General features: G+C 39.0%; 1 protein-coding gene across 1 annotated transcript in view; it reads left to right on the forward strand.

Moving 5' to 3' along the window:
• CCDC102B (coiled-coil domain containing 102B) overlaps positions 1–13,796 on the forward strand; it is a 371,099-nt gene that overhangs the window by 258,610 nt on the left and 98,693 nt on the right. Inside the window, exon 7 of the mRNA XM_038388290.2 lies at positions 3,759–3,929. Within this exon, the coding sequence (XP_038244218.2) occupies positions 3,759–3,929 (171 nt within the window). The remainder of the gene's footprint in view (positions 1–3,758; positions 3,930–13,796) is intronic.

Consider the following 13,796-nt stretch of genomic DNA (forward strand, 5'->3'; position numbering starts at 1 on the left):
ATTAGCTGACTCCTCGGAAAGGTGGGAGGAACGTAGGAGCAGTGGAACTTACAGGAACAGAACGAGGAGACCAGTGACCAGGAGGGGTTTTAACCAAGGAACATACAAGAATAGGGGACAGGTAGATGCAGCATGGGGCAGGAGAAAGAAAGAAAGTTCACAGAAGCTGGGTAAGAGGCTCCAGGAGGAAGAGGTCACACGCCATCTAGGAGGCCTTATGGAGCAGGAGCTTTCTAATGGCTTTCCGGAGCCAGATGGGCTCCAAGATTCTGGAAAACCTAAGGGACTTAGACTCAGCCCAAGGAATGCCTTGGAACAGTGAGGGAGGGGACACGCCTTTGTATTTATTGTTTTGTATGATTGTACACTCATGCATTGTATGATTATTCATAAAGGTGTTAGAATCGTGTCATGAGTGTGTGTTAACTGCTTCACACTGCTTTTTGCCCCTGAGAAAGCTGAACTATAAACCAGAAGCTTCACACCTTCTGTGTGGAGACAGCTATGTTCAAGTAACTGGAATATATAGGCGTCAATGCTGGTGGTAGGGCTTTGGATTGCAGGTGGGCTGAGGAGCCCCATTTCTGAGAAGGGGGTAGCAGACTGAGAGTCAGGGCCCAGGAAATATGCCAGAGGACGCCAAGTAAGGAACCAGCTTGCTGAGGCTTTAGAAGCTTCACACAAATGAGGAGATACAATGCATAGCAATCTAGTGGTTGGGCAGGAGTGAGCAGTTGCTAGGTCTCTCATACACCCCTCTCTGGGGTGGAGAAGCTTTGTCTGGGCTACAGGGGAAAGAAAACCCCTTCTCCCATTTAAGGATTGCCCTGCCCACCTTTTTTTAGTGGCTGTTAGAAAAATCCAGTATGGATACAAAATCCAATTCCACTCCACTGACAACCTACTACTTCCTGTCCCCATCTCCTTTCTCAGAGGCCCCTTTCATAAAGATACTATCACAGCCAATAAAACACCTTTCCCTTTGGCCTCTTTACAACACCTACTGTTTCCCAAATGCCCTGGTGGGCAGCATGCCTTAGACACTAGTGAAATACTTGCCTATGTGTAGCTGTCTGCTTCAGGACTGCAGTGGAAAGTGTGGGAAAAAGAACCTGGTTTAAGCGAGAGTACACTCATTCTCAGCCACCTCTGTTGGGAAGTGTTGCCTTTCTGAGATTGGTGTTTGGATCATCCAATGTATCTTGTGCTACTCAAGATCTTATAACATTCAAAGTCTACTAAATATACTGATACTTGTTCTGCTTTGCAAAGTGAACTATCTCAACCGGTCAGTATCCTCAAGTCACTCTGTGTTTGTCTACAGAACAAGACTGATGGTTTTAAATCATACAGCTGATACCTCAGTTATACCATTTAGCCAGTGAGAATTAGTTTTCACATTTTTGGGGAGGGAAATGGAAAAATAAAGGTTTTGAGAGCAATGGAAAGACAGTAGCTTCTTAAAGCATTGCCTGACATTGCTTTGTGTTTTTTAACATTCAGAGATTCATTGGAGAGAAGTTTAGTGAACAAAACAACAAGAACCTGTATTTGATCATTACCTCCTTATTATTGCATTCTAGTCACTAGCTGTTTGGCCTTTTATCTACACCTCCGACTTTGGAGGGCTTCCAGTTACATCTGCACACAAAGTTAGAAACCAGTGGTTTAGATATCTGAGATAAAAATGAAGGCAACTGTGTAAACACTAAACAGAAACAGCAGCTATGGTACATGCACTAAAGGACTCCGAGAACTCAACTGTAACATTCATGCCCTGAGAACAGACATATTTTGTGGGGCTCTAGGAAAGCAATAATATTAGTCACCAACCTCAGAAATGGTATATTTTAATAAAGACTATGACATAGCTGATCTCAGAGACCTGCTATCAGTGTGAGCGGACTCCTGTACTTAAAAGAGATCCCTTTTCATCTCTGGCACCACAATGAGTCTGAATAAGGATAGGCTAACCTGGCACCTACTTGCTAGCATCTGGGAAGAAAATTACCGTGCAGGGATTCAAAAAAGGAAGTGATGTGGTCTAATTGGACAAATAACATGATGTTAACAGCATGCATTTTTAGGGGAGGGGAAGGCTATAACAGTAAGTTGTCAAGAGAAAGACAGCGCTTGTTCCCTACATGATCAGTCAACTTGCACTGGCTTCATGCATGCCTCTGGAACAGCTAGTTCACAGTAGGCATGTTCAACTATTGCCATCGTCATTTGCATACTAATAATTTGACACTTAGGCACGTCTATATTACAAAGTTATGTTGACCTAAGTTACATCATGCTGCAGTTATGACATCGCTTGTGAGTGTGAATACTTAGCTCCTTGTGTCAGTGGTGTACATCCCTCATCAGGAGCACTTCTATTGATGCAGAGTGCAGTGCACCTTGGGTAGGTATCCCATTGTGCAATTCATCATCATCCAGTGCAGGGGTCTTTTGGGAAGTTCCTCCAAAAACAAAGTCATGCAAGGGTGACTTGGGAGCATGGGGTCAACTTCACATAATGCAGTGTTCTCCATCCAGTAATTTCATCTAGATTTTATAATTTGTATGCCTTCTTTTAAAAATCCCCCATAAACCCATGCGTCTCTCCATGCTGTCCACCATCTCTAACAGAAGCATGGAACCTGCAAAGCCTATTATCATGGGCACTGCAAGCGCAGGCTGCATAATCCTGCAGTATTTGCAGAGCCACAAGAGGGGCTGTGGGGAACGTGAGGATTCCTTGGAGGCTAGAGTTCTGTGGAAAGAAAACAATTCAAGGTTGTTGGTGGCATTCACAGAGCAAACTAGAGATGATGGAGCACCAGTTTGGGCCTGAGGAAACAACCATTGACTGGTGGGATCATATTGTTATGCAGGTTGGGATGAAGAGCAGTGGGTGCAGAACTTTCAGACTGTGCAAGGCCACATTCCTGGATATACACACTGCTACTTTCAAATGTAAAACGTTTTGTCTTGACTACACTAACTTTGTATATCTAGTTGCATCTCTCTGCTATCACTTTGGTTTTCCTCACTCTTAAGATTTTTGACCAAATGATTATTACCTTAGCACAGAGGATAGAGGTTAACTAGTTATGAAAATGTGTATTTAATTTAAGAGTTGGCAAGAGAAAACAGGTATAAACAGATTTATTTTACTTTTTAAAATGTTCCAGAAACAGATTAACTTTATTTTAATATTTGTTTCATCTACCTTGAATTAAGAACTGAAAGGGCTTTGATACATGGTTGGAAGCTTCACCAGTTTAACTGTCTTTGATAAAATATCATATAATTTTCCACAGCAATTCTCCTCAGACAGTCACAGACAGCTGTGACATTTCTCACAGCTCTCTACTGAAGGGACTATTTTCTTCCTCAGTGGTGGCATGTTACAGTGCAATGCTGTGATAAAAGACCCTGAGCCAGATTCTCAGCTGGTGTATGTTTTTATAGCTTCATTGGTGTCAGTCGGTGATATAAAGACAATTTATACCAGCTGAAGATCTGCCCTCCCTATAGTTTTTGTGAAGTGATGTGAATAGGTCCTACACTTTAAGTTCACCTGAAAATGCAGAATTGTTCTTGTTAAAATAAATATTACTGGAATATACTTAACCAGTTTTTTTTATAAGCAAGACTTTCAACAGCCAAAGCAGGCTCCCTGATAGAAAGCTTCCTTTAAGAAGATTTCTAAACTGTTTGAGTCCCCAGATGTGTTTCAGTATCTGAATGGTATTGTTTTTATTTAAAAGGAGCTCATTGATCTGCAGCATGCACACCACAAGCTAAACAAGCAGTTTCATGATAAAGTGGCAGAATTGATGCATGCAAACAAGAGAGTGGAACAACACGAGGCTGAGGTTAAGAAGCTGAGAAGTCGTGTGGAAGACCTAAAAAGAGGGCTAAACCAGGCAGAGGATAAGGTATTTAAACTTTTAATTTGTTAAAAGAATCTGTCACTTACAGTTTATTCACATATTCAAGAGTATACTGTAAATGCATTTACTATTATAGAGTTATGTGTTTGTTTATGGTCCCTAGGACTGCAATCTTTGAAATTAGACATGGAATTTGACCTCTTTAGTCCCTTTATCCATTGTCCCTGCTCGATATGAGATTATTTCTGAAGATTTTATATGTCTCTATAAATCTAATAATCCCCCAATTTATCTTTCTACTGAATATGCCAATTAAGATGTTATTACACAATCTGGACATAATGTGTGTGTGTCTAATATATAAATATAAAAGGAGCTCATTGGACTAATTTTGTCAACATTCTATGAGTACAGAAACATTCCTATGTTTAAATCACAACAGCACAAAATTCTGCTGCTTTTGGCACCCCACCAACCTGTACATTTTGTGAGGCCACTTTAGAATAAAAAGTTAGGCAGTTTTGTCATCATGACTGTTCTCTCCTTATTTAACCCCTCTGTTGTCACTTCTAATAGGAGCACCAATTAACTTTAAGTAGGAGTGTGTGATTATGGTTATACCTGTCTAACAGGAACTGGGCAGATATCAATTAATTTCAAATAATCAACCGTCAGATGGCAGTGATGTCTGTGTTCCTAGTATCGACAGATCATGAGTGAAAGTTTCATGTGCTACTACCAAATTCCTAAACATCCAGTCCCCAACAGGATTTATTTTATTTATAAAGATATTTCTTGGACTCGTCATTTTACCAGCTTTGTTTTTCCTCACTTTCCCCTCTCCTAGTATGTCAATGATTGGCTCTGAAATCAAACAGAGATTGGATCAGTGGACTGCAGAAATTTGTTAGTCTCTAAGGTGCCACAAGTACTCCTTTTCTTTTTGCGAATACAGACTAACACTGCTGCTACTCTGAACTAATAAAAAAGTAACTCTTCTAACTTAAGGGCATGAGAGGTGCTTTACTGTATTGGATGTCTGCAACAAGCAAAAGCAAAGCAATAAACTAAGAGTCCAATTCTGCAGACACCTGTTAATGGACACAGTACTTATCCTATGATCCTGACTAATAACAGCAAGATTGAAAGACAACTGGGCATAGACTACATATCTTAACAAAAAAAGTTGGATTATCAAATATTACATCAAAATCTGGCCAGTCACCATCCTGACCGTGCACAAAGCTGTGAACTGGGGAATCTTATATACATGTGCCTGGCACTTGCTATGCCAAAGGTATTATTTCCTCATTTTCAATAACCATCAAATTAATTCTTTCTAGGTGTCTCAAGCTGAGCATCTAAAAAATTGATTCACCCAAATTCACTAGTCACTTCTGAAAATACAGGTCCTCTCTCTATATATGGCTAGGATTATCTAGAAAGGCTGCTACATGGAAGAAATAGGAAATTCCACTACTAAATGTAAGGAACCGCCTTCAGGCAGTATCACTATATCACGTGGGTGCAAAGGAAGACTTTCTTTCTTGTTTCATGAGCTTCAAAAGGTGGCTGAAGATGCATTTTTCTCCATTACAAAACACTCAGGGAGTGTGGGCACATCTACACTAGATTGGATATTGGATATTAGATTGGATATTAGGAAAAACTTTTTCACTAAGAGGGTGGTGAAACACTGGAATGCGTTACCTAGGGAGGTGGTAGAATCTCCTTCCTTAGAGGTTTTTAAGGTCAGGCTTGACAAGCCCTAGCTGGGATGATTTAACTGGGACTTGGTCCTGCTTTGAGCAGGGGGTTGGACTAGATGACCTTCTGGGGTCCCTTCCAACCCTGATATTCTATGATTCTATGATTCTATACACTATGATAAAAAAAACCACAACAGGGAATCTCAGAGCTCGGGTCAGCTAACTCAAACTCACAGGGCTCAGGCCGCAGGTCTAAAAAATTGCAGTGTCGACATTGAGGCTCAGGCTGGAGCCCAGGCTCTAAGATCCTCCCCACTTGCGGAGTCTTAGAGCCAGGGTCCCTCCCGAGTCCAAACACCTACACTGCAATTGTATAGCCTGCAGCCCAAGTCCCGTGAGGCCAAGTCAGCTGATCCAGGCCAGCCGCAGCCATGCTGCGGGTCTTTTATTTCAGCATCAATGTACCCAACATGAGCAGGGAAATTATGTCACTCAGCAGTGCAAGATACCTCTGTACCATAAACCAAACTGTAATCATCATTTTTCTCAGGTAAGGGATCTTCTTTTCCAGGCTGGTGGGAAAAAATTCTTGAAGCTAAGTTATTTTCATAATGAAAAAGTGGTTAGATTTTTTTTTAAACTGAAAGGTAATCAGGGCAAGGAGGAAAGCATATGTGGTGATGGATGAAGTTTGGGGATGGGAGGGAGAGGATGAAACAAGTCTAATTAACAGCCCCTGAAATGGATATTTTGCAGCAAGCAGACAATTACCATCAGCAATGATCTTGAATCTAAAGTAGTCTAAGATGTTTAAGGGTAATTGATAATGAAAAGGATTAAACTGGGTTTTGTTCCCAATAGAAGGTGTTGGGCAAAAGGAGCAGAATTTTGTGCTGTTGTGATTTAAAATAATCTATACTCATAGGAATGTTGAAAAGATCTTTTCACTCGTGCAAAGCAAACTAACTAAGGCCTACTGGGTATGCAATGTCTGGAAATAACATGTAGAAAGAAGAGGATTTCCTTGAGTCCGATATGGAATACCAATTTTGAGATGCTTATCGAACCAGCCCTTTTGAGATTCACTCATCATTACGCTCAGAGGAAAGAAATCAGGCTACAGGATTGCAGAGCAAAACTAAGTAGTTCATGCCTGATGACAAAACTATGATATTGTATATTTTTAAAGAGGAAAGGTAGCACAGGAAACAACAAACTGCTGGCAAGGATTATTTTCTTTGTTCCACTGATAACCCTGAAAAAAACTAAGTTACAATGGTGAACTGGGTGAGGGACTGACACCAAGGAAATAGAAATCTCCTTGGTGTCACTCCCTCACCCAGTTCACATTGTAACGCATAGAGCCTTCTCTAGCAGTTGTACTTTATAATTGGGAGCTATACTTAGTTTTTTTCAGGGTTATCAGCGGAACAAAGAAAATAATCCTTGCCAGCAGTATGCTGGAACTAACAATATTGCCAAGCAAGTGATACCAAGAAGCATGTTAAGGAACCACTCATACTGTGTAGGATATAGGAGCTCCCCTAATGTCTAGAGAGCTTGCTCTTAGTGAAATACTGTTTGCGTAATCATAAATGTAATATTTTTATTATTATTTAATATCTTCTTGTTTAAGAGGAAAAGAATATTTGCTATACTTTTAGGGAAGTTATCAGATTTCCAGTGACTTATGTTTTCTCTCCTAATGCAGCTGCTTAACAATGATTTAGCAAAAGCATGAAGATTTTATTTAGTTAAGTGCTGTCTGAGGAAGATTATATTAGCATTTAGGTTCCTTCTTTTATTCCTAAACCTCAGATTTAGATTAATACACTGCTGCATTCAGCACTCAAAAGAATAGTGTTTGTGACACAATAGGCAAATGTCTTTAACCAACCTCAAACACAGTTTGTTGTTTCCTGTGCTCTGTTGGCAGGAAATTGTCAATGTAAGCAGGGTGAAATGTTCAACATAATTATTTCTATTCTTGAGCCCACATGAAAATGGAAAGTTCTCATTCTCTCTGACTCTGCTGGGTTTTTGTATATTTTATGATCTACATTATTTTTTGCTCATGCACTTAGTTCATTTATAGCGAAAGCGTCTTGTAACAGATTTTGAAAGGATAGCTGAAAAATGTACTAGACATTTAAGACTCCAAAATCTAATTTATATATATTAATGCAGCAACCTGAGCTTCTGCCAGATTTACTCATTATTTTATGTAGTACTTAGGACGAGTTGTTAAACCAATATGGGCCTTGAAAAAAAAAAAAGATAATGTCTTTACAGAGCTGATTATAAACCTCTTTACTGGTTTGCCTAAAATAAGAGGTATTTTATTTCTTCAGTTTTGCTGAAATTCTTCAGTAAAACAAATAAACCCTGTGTGGTGGTAGGCACACATCTTTTAACTTCACTATGTGAAATTCTGTCTGAGTACAGGACCTAAAACAATGGGTACTGGTCCATGACTGGGGTTCCTAGGTGCAATACAAATAAATAATAGTACTTTGTTTCTTTCAAAAGAATTACTTGGAATACTTATGGTCGTGACACTCTGCTACATACTTTCTCAGTTCGGGAGGGGGGCAGTTGTTAACAATTGAAAATGTTCTGTTATAATATGACAAAAAGTAGGTATGAGGTACAGAAAATGATGAGAAAATCTGGCAGCAGTTCCCAACCAGTTCTAGTATATATACTCTACTAGGTTTGTTTTGGGATAAAAGGAATTTTAACAATAAGGTGTTGTTTCTTGTATATTGTTCATGAATGTACAATATTCCCTTAAATATTGGGGGAGGGGTTGTCACCGGTAGAAAGAGATTCCTATTATTGGTGGAATGAGCTCAAATCAATATTTGTTCCTCCTTAAAAATATATTTAAGGGAATATTGTATGTGCATTGCACAATACGTAAGCAATAATACCTTATATTGATGAATAATTCCTTTACCCAAACAAACCAAGTAGAGTATGTATACTAGAACTGATCGGAAAATGGAGTCTTCTCCATGGAAAATGTTGATTTTTGGCAAAAAAACCCCACAAAAAATGGATATATTTTGATTAGGAATAATAATTCCCTACCTCTCAGGAAAGTTGAAAAACATTTCAAAACACATTTCAATTGACCCAAACAAACTTTTTAAAACTTCAAATTTCATCCTAATTTGAGATGGGAATTTTCTTTGAAATCTTGAAAATTTTCACAGGATGGTATAATTACTTTCCACCTAGCTCTGATAATAGCCATGCAAAGGAAAATGTTTGTTATACTTGTTTCATTGGCATACAATTAGTTAGTGTATTGATGATTACAATGTATTTCTTTCATTAGTAGTTTCTGAAACTTAATCTGTGCAGCTCGCAGTGTTTTGAAAGGTCATTTTTATTTCCAAGATGGCTGTACTATATTGTTTTCCTTGGAAATAAAATGACTAATTAAATTATACCCAATTCAAGAGTTACAAAAATGCTGCAAATATTTCCTGTAACATTACTAGTTCACTATCTCCTTTTCATCACTGTAGTTTTTAAAAATATTGTGATATTACCTTTCTTGTGGAAAAAAAACTTTTGATAATAGAAAGTGTACACCATATTTTCAAATAATGAACATTAGTCTAGGGTGGAATTTTCAAAAAAACCTTTCTTCAGCACTCATAACAATCTCATCTGTAAACATGCATACTTGAAGTCAAACTGAAGAAACTCTGTATATAAAACTGTAAGTTAGATCATATTTTCAGTTCTTGTTACAATTTTTGTGCTCCTTTCCTCTTTAAGAATATACAATATCATAGTTTTGTCATCAGGCTTGAACTACTTAGTTTGCTCTGCAGTCCTGTAGCCTGATATCTTTCCTCTGAGCGTAATGATGAGTGAATCTCAAAAGGGTTGGTTCAGATAAGCATCTCAAAATTGGTATTCCATTTCTTCCTACATGTTATTTCCAGACATTGCATATCCAGTAGGCCTTAGTTAGTTGCTTTGCACGAGTGAAAAGTTCTTTTCAACGTATGCATGGAGACAAGAGTCCCTTCCATAGGTAACTAGCCTTATGGAGAGATTCAGAAATCTCTTCTTGCCCCACTTCTTTTAAATTTGGTGATGCTTTGCATTTTTTGCTGAGAGTTGAAGTACAGAGTGGGGAACCCCAGTTCCTGCTGCGAACCCTCACTTCCCATGAGATTGTTTCTAGGAAGCCCCATATATGTGATACAACTCAGGGAAAGCTGCCAAGACAGTAGCATTAACTGACATGAAATATGTCCAGAAGAGGTACTGTAACAAATTTAATTCTATGAACTATGAACTCTAGTGGGAAGAAGCATTATATCATTTAATCAAAGTCAAGCTAAGAAGTGTATGCCACATGCTGGAAATTTACTTGAATTGTATTATGAGAACTAGACTTCTCATGATTTTGTTTGACTACCTAAGGTAGTTTTGTTTTTAACTTTTTTATGATATGAAAAGATACTGGGAAACTTTGAAAGGACTGCTGTGAACAAGCTAATAGTTTCTCTTGGCTTGAGTTTCAATGGTTAGTTCTTTCCCAAAACCCCAAGGAGCCTGGAAAGGGGATAGACTTGGCTTCACTTTGTTCTGATTGGTTTGGTTTGCTCACTCGCTGCAGTTTCCTTTTTCTTTCAGTACAGAAAAAGTTAGACAACATCAATGCTTAATAATGGTCTTATTCTGAGTCTTAAAAACATCTTCACTCTGATGACAGGACTGATAAGCATGATATTAAATAAACCTACTCCCTTTATGATTTAGCAGAGATCAACAAATCAAAATGACAGTAGGATGGAGTGGTGAGATGTGAAGAATTTAACATACACGAAAAATAAGAAGTCATCATAATTGGAGTGAATGTTTAATTGCCATTTTAGACTGGAAACATATAGATCTAATGTTTGTTAACTCAATCATTTTAGCTCTGGTGAAGATCAAATCACTGTTCTGTTAATGTGTTGATATGTGACCTGCATAGAATTAAATTAAAATACACTTAATATCACTGCAGTGGCATCGGTCATTAGTGATTTCTGTTGGACTTGCATGGTGTTGCAACACAGCAGAAACTGCTAACACAGTAGAGGTGCATTCAGACTATTATAGTGCCTACAGTACAAGCTCTGGGGGCCTACTGTGCTAAGGGGATAACAACACTTTCGTTAAGCACACTTGCAACTCATGCTTCCTTTAAACAAAAAAAGAAAAGGAGTACTTGTGGGCACCTTAGAGACTAACAAATTTATTAGAGCAAGCTTCGTGAGCTACAGCTCACTTCATCGGATAGCTGTAGTTCACGAAAGCTAGATCTAATAAATTTGGTTAGTCTCTAAGGTGCCACAAGTACTCCTTTTCTTTTTGCGAATACAGACTAACACGGCTGCTACTCTGAAACCTTCCTTTAAACAGTGGCATCGATCTCACATTTTGTTTGTGGGATCGATGCCTCTGTTTAAAGGAAGCGTGAGTTGCAAGTGTGCTTAACAAAAGTGTTGTTTATATATCTCCAGCAAAATCCACTAGGGAAAGAATACCTGGAAAAGCTGAGCATGAGATAGGGGAAGGATATTTGTTTGCCCATGTTAAACAAAACAAAACAAAGAAGTCTTACCACTTCAGTGAAAAGCTTCTAGAATCTCTGTGTTTGAAGCAAGGGCTTGAAACCAGGGGGTGTTCCTCTAATGCCAAGGGAGTGCCTTTTTTTCCCTCCTTAGGGAAAAAATGCCCACATTTGGTCAAGTTATATGCATCTGAAAAATCTCAGTTCACACATGCCTTGGTAATTTCTCAGGTAAATTCTCTGAAGGTGCTATTTATATAGAGCATGCTCCTATCTTGGGTTGCAGGGCTTGAGCAGGACTTTCTCTGCACTTGCTGCTGCTGGCTTCTCTGGGTCATTGTGGTGCTGGGCACAGGAATTAAGAGCAGAGAGGCTCTCTCTTCTGTATGCTCTCAATGCTCCCCCCAACTGCTGTGCAGGCAGTATGATGATGGAATCTGCCTGATTTGATTGCAAAGGCTGCAAGAACAGGAAAGGTGGGTGGATGGGGAGACAGAGGAAGTAGACTGGAACTAGCTGGGCAAAGATATGGGGGCAGAGAATCGTGGGGGAGAGGGGAAGGGAAGGAAAGAAAACATTGGGCATGGAAAAAGAAGACTTGGATTAAATGAGGAAGGGGGGGGTGGGGGGTAGGGAGGAAGAAACACAGGGACTGGTTGAGCAAAGTGCCTGTAGGGAAACTGAGGGGAGGAGCTCAAGAACTGGAACTGGTAACTGAAGTGAGGGAAAAGAATGGGACTTAGATGGGGGGCCTGGAGGAGGAGACAGGGACTGGCTGGGCAAGAAGATACAGTTTGCAGTGAAGAGCGTGGAGGGTTGGAGACTAGGTGAGCAGAATGTGATAAGGAGCCAAAGAGCATTGGGTGGGCAGGACAAGATCAGGCTGGATGGGATGGAATTGGGTGTACTTCCTCATTATTACATTTATATATTCAATTATATAATATATCCCAGATTTAAAAGGGAAAATTTTGCTTTCCTGAGTTAATATTCTCTTGCATCAGACCTGAGACACTGCTAATTCCATAGAAGCATTGGACCCATGCAAATGGGCTTGAATTTTGCCTATGTGGGTTAGCAATGAGATCTGGCTATGAGAAACTGGAGTTTGTCAGAATGCAAATGTTTTTAGGCCTTCAAATCCTTGAGACGTGTTTCTTGCACAAAAATTCAATAACCTTTTTAACCAAACTTGGAAGAGTTTACGTAGCCCTCTCAGTTCTGTTTATTTCATTACACCATGCTGACCCTAGTAACAAAGCTGTTGTCTTTGTAACAGAGACTTCAGCTAACTAGATTACCTGTTTCTGTGAAAAGATACATTCTCAAATGTCATTTTGAAGGATTGAGTTGTTGTGTGACTTTCCCTGTCTATCTTAAAGTCACAATTGAGCTCAAAATCTTCACTTGGACAAAACTCCAGTCCAGAGTGTTTTAGATTCATGCACTCTTCACAGCTTTTTATGCTCTTTCTTTCACAATTCAGTGTTGGTTATGTAGGCACCGGAGAAGCAGATAATGCATTTATTTTCAAGAGCTAGGAACTTTCATCCATTTATCTATCAGGAGGCCCTGCCACTGTTAGTCAAATTCAGAGATGGGATTCAAATTGGGTATTTTGATTCATAGGAAAATGTCCTTACTGCCAGTTTGTGATATGCCAAATTAGGCAGAGGGAACACACTCACTGATACCAGGATTCTAGCCCACATTTACCAGGATCTATAAATTGGTTTGTCCATGTTCTGACCTGTTAAGCAATGTTGATAAAAAAATCAACAATGTTTTTTAACCAACTTTAAAATGTACGTGGGTGTAGAAAAACATTAATCACTGATTCTTTGGTCCTTATATGGGTAAAAAGGTGTGTCTCTTTTGGATGAAGATAGCCCAGAGATGAAGGAAATTACAAGTAGTCCCATAGTGCTGTCTAGAATGTGAAAGAAGGGGAGCAAATAGATCATATCACTGCTGCATTTTTAGGCCTGGCCTCTGGAATCATCTTTTAAAAAAAAAAACGAAAACAAAAAAAACCCACAAAAGTATGAAAGAAAATAAAAGATACATGTTTTGAAACTAACAAATAATTCCACCATTACTTTTATTTGCACTATTGGTGAGTTGGTGCTGCCATAAAGCATAATAAAGGTGTTTGTGGCTTGACATATACTTCCATTTAAAATGGCAATGACCATTTGTTTCATCGTTTTGCTTTCCTGTATCTGCCACTTTTTGGAATTTCAAGTATGTTATTGTTTATTTTATGATACTAGTCTTTGGAGGAAGCATATGGAATGGTATCTGAGTGATTACTCTAGCTTGTAGCAGCTATAGTACTAAATTTGCTTAGGAGTATTCTGTGACAAGCCCACTAGAATGATCGGAAGCAAGTACACGTATTTATTATTTTTTTTGGCAGAAGTGTCTATGGAGGAAATATTATCATTCTTCTCACTATTTTCTCTCATTCTTTTCAATAAGTGGTTAGGTATAATAATACAACATGTGAATGCACTGGGCTGTCTATAAATGTAGTTTGAGCAGTCTAATCCTGCCACATTTAGAAGTTTTTCCTCACTTGTGCTAATAAAGAACAGACAGCATCCTGGTCTCATG

The sequence above is a fragment of the Dermochelys coriacea genome, chromosome 2, assembly GCF_009764565.3.
Source record: "Dermochelys coriacea isolate rDerCor1 chromosome 2, rDerCor1.pri.v4, whole genome shotgun sequence".
In the NCBI taxonomy this organism is placed as follows: Eukaryota; Metazoa; Chordata; order Testudines; family Dermochelyidae; genus Dermochelys; species Dermochelys coriacea.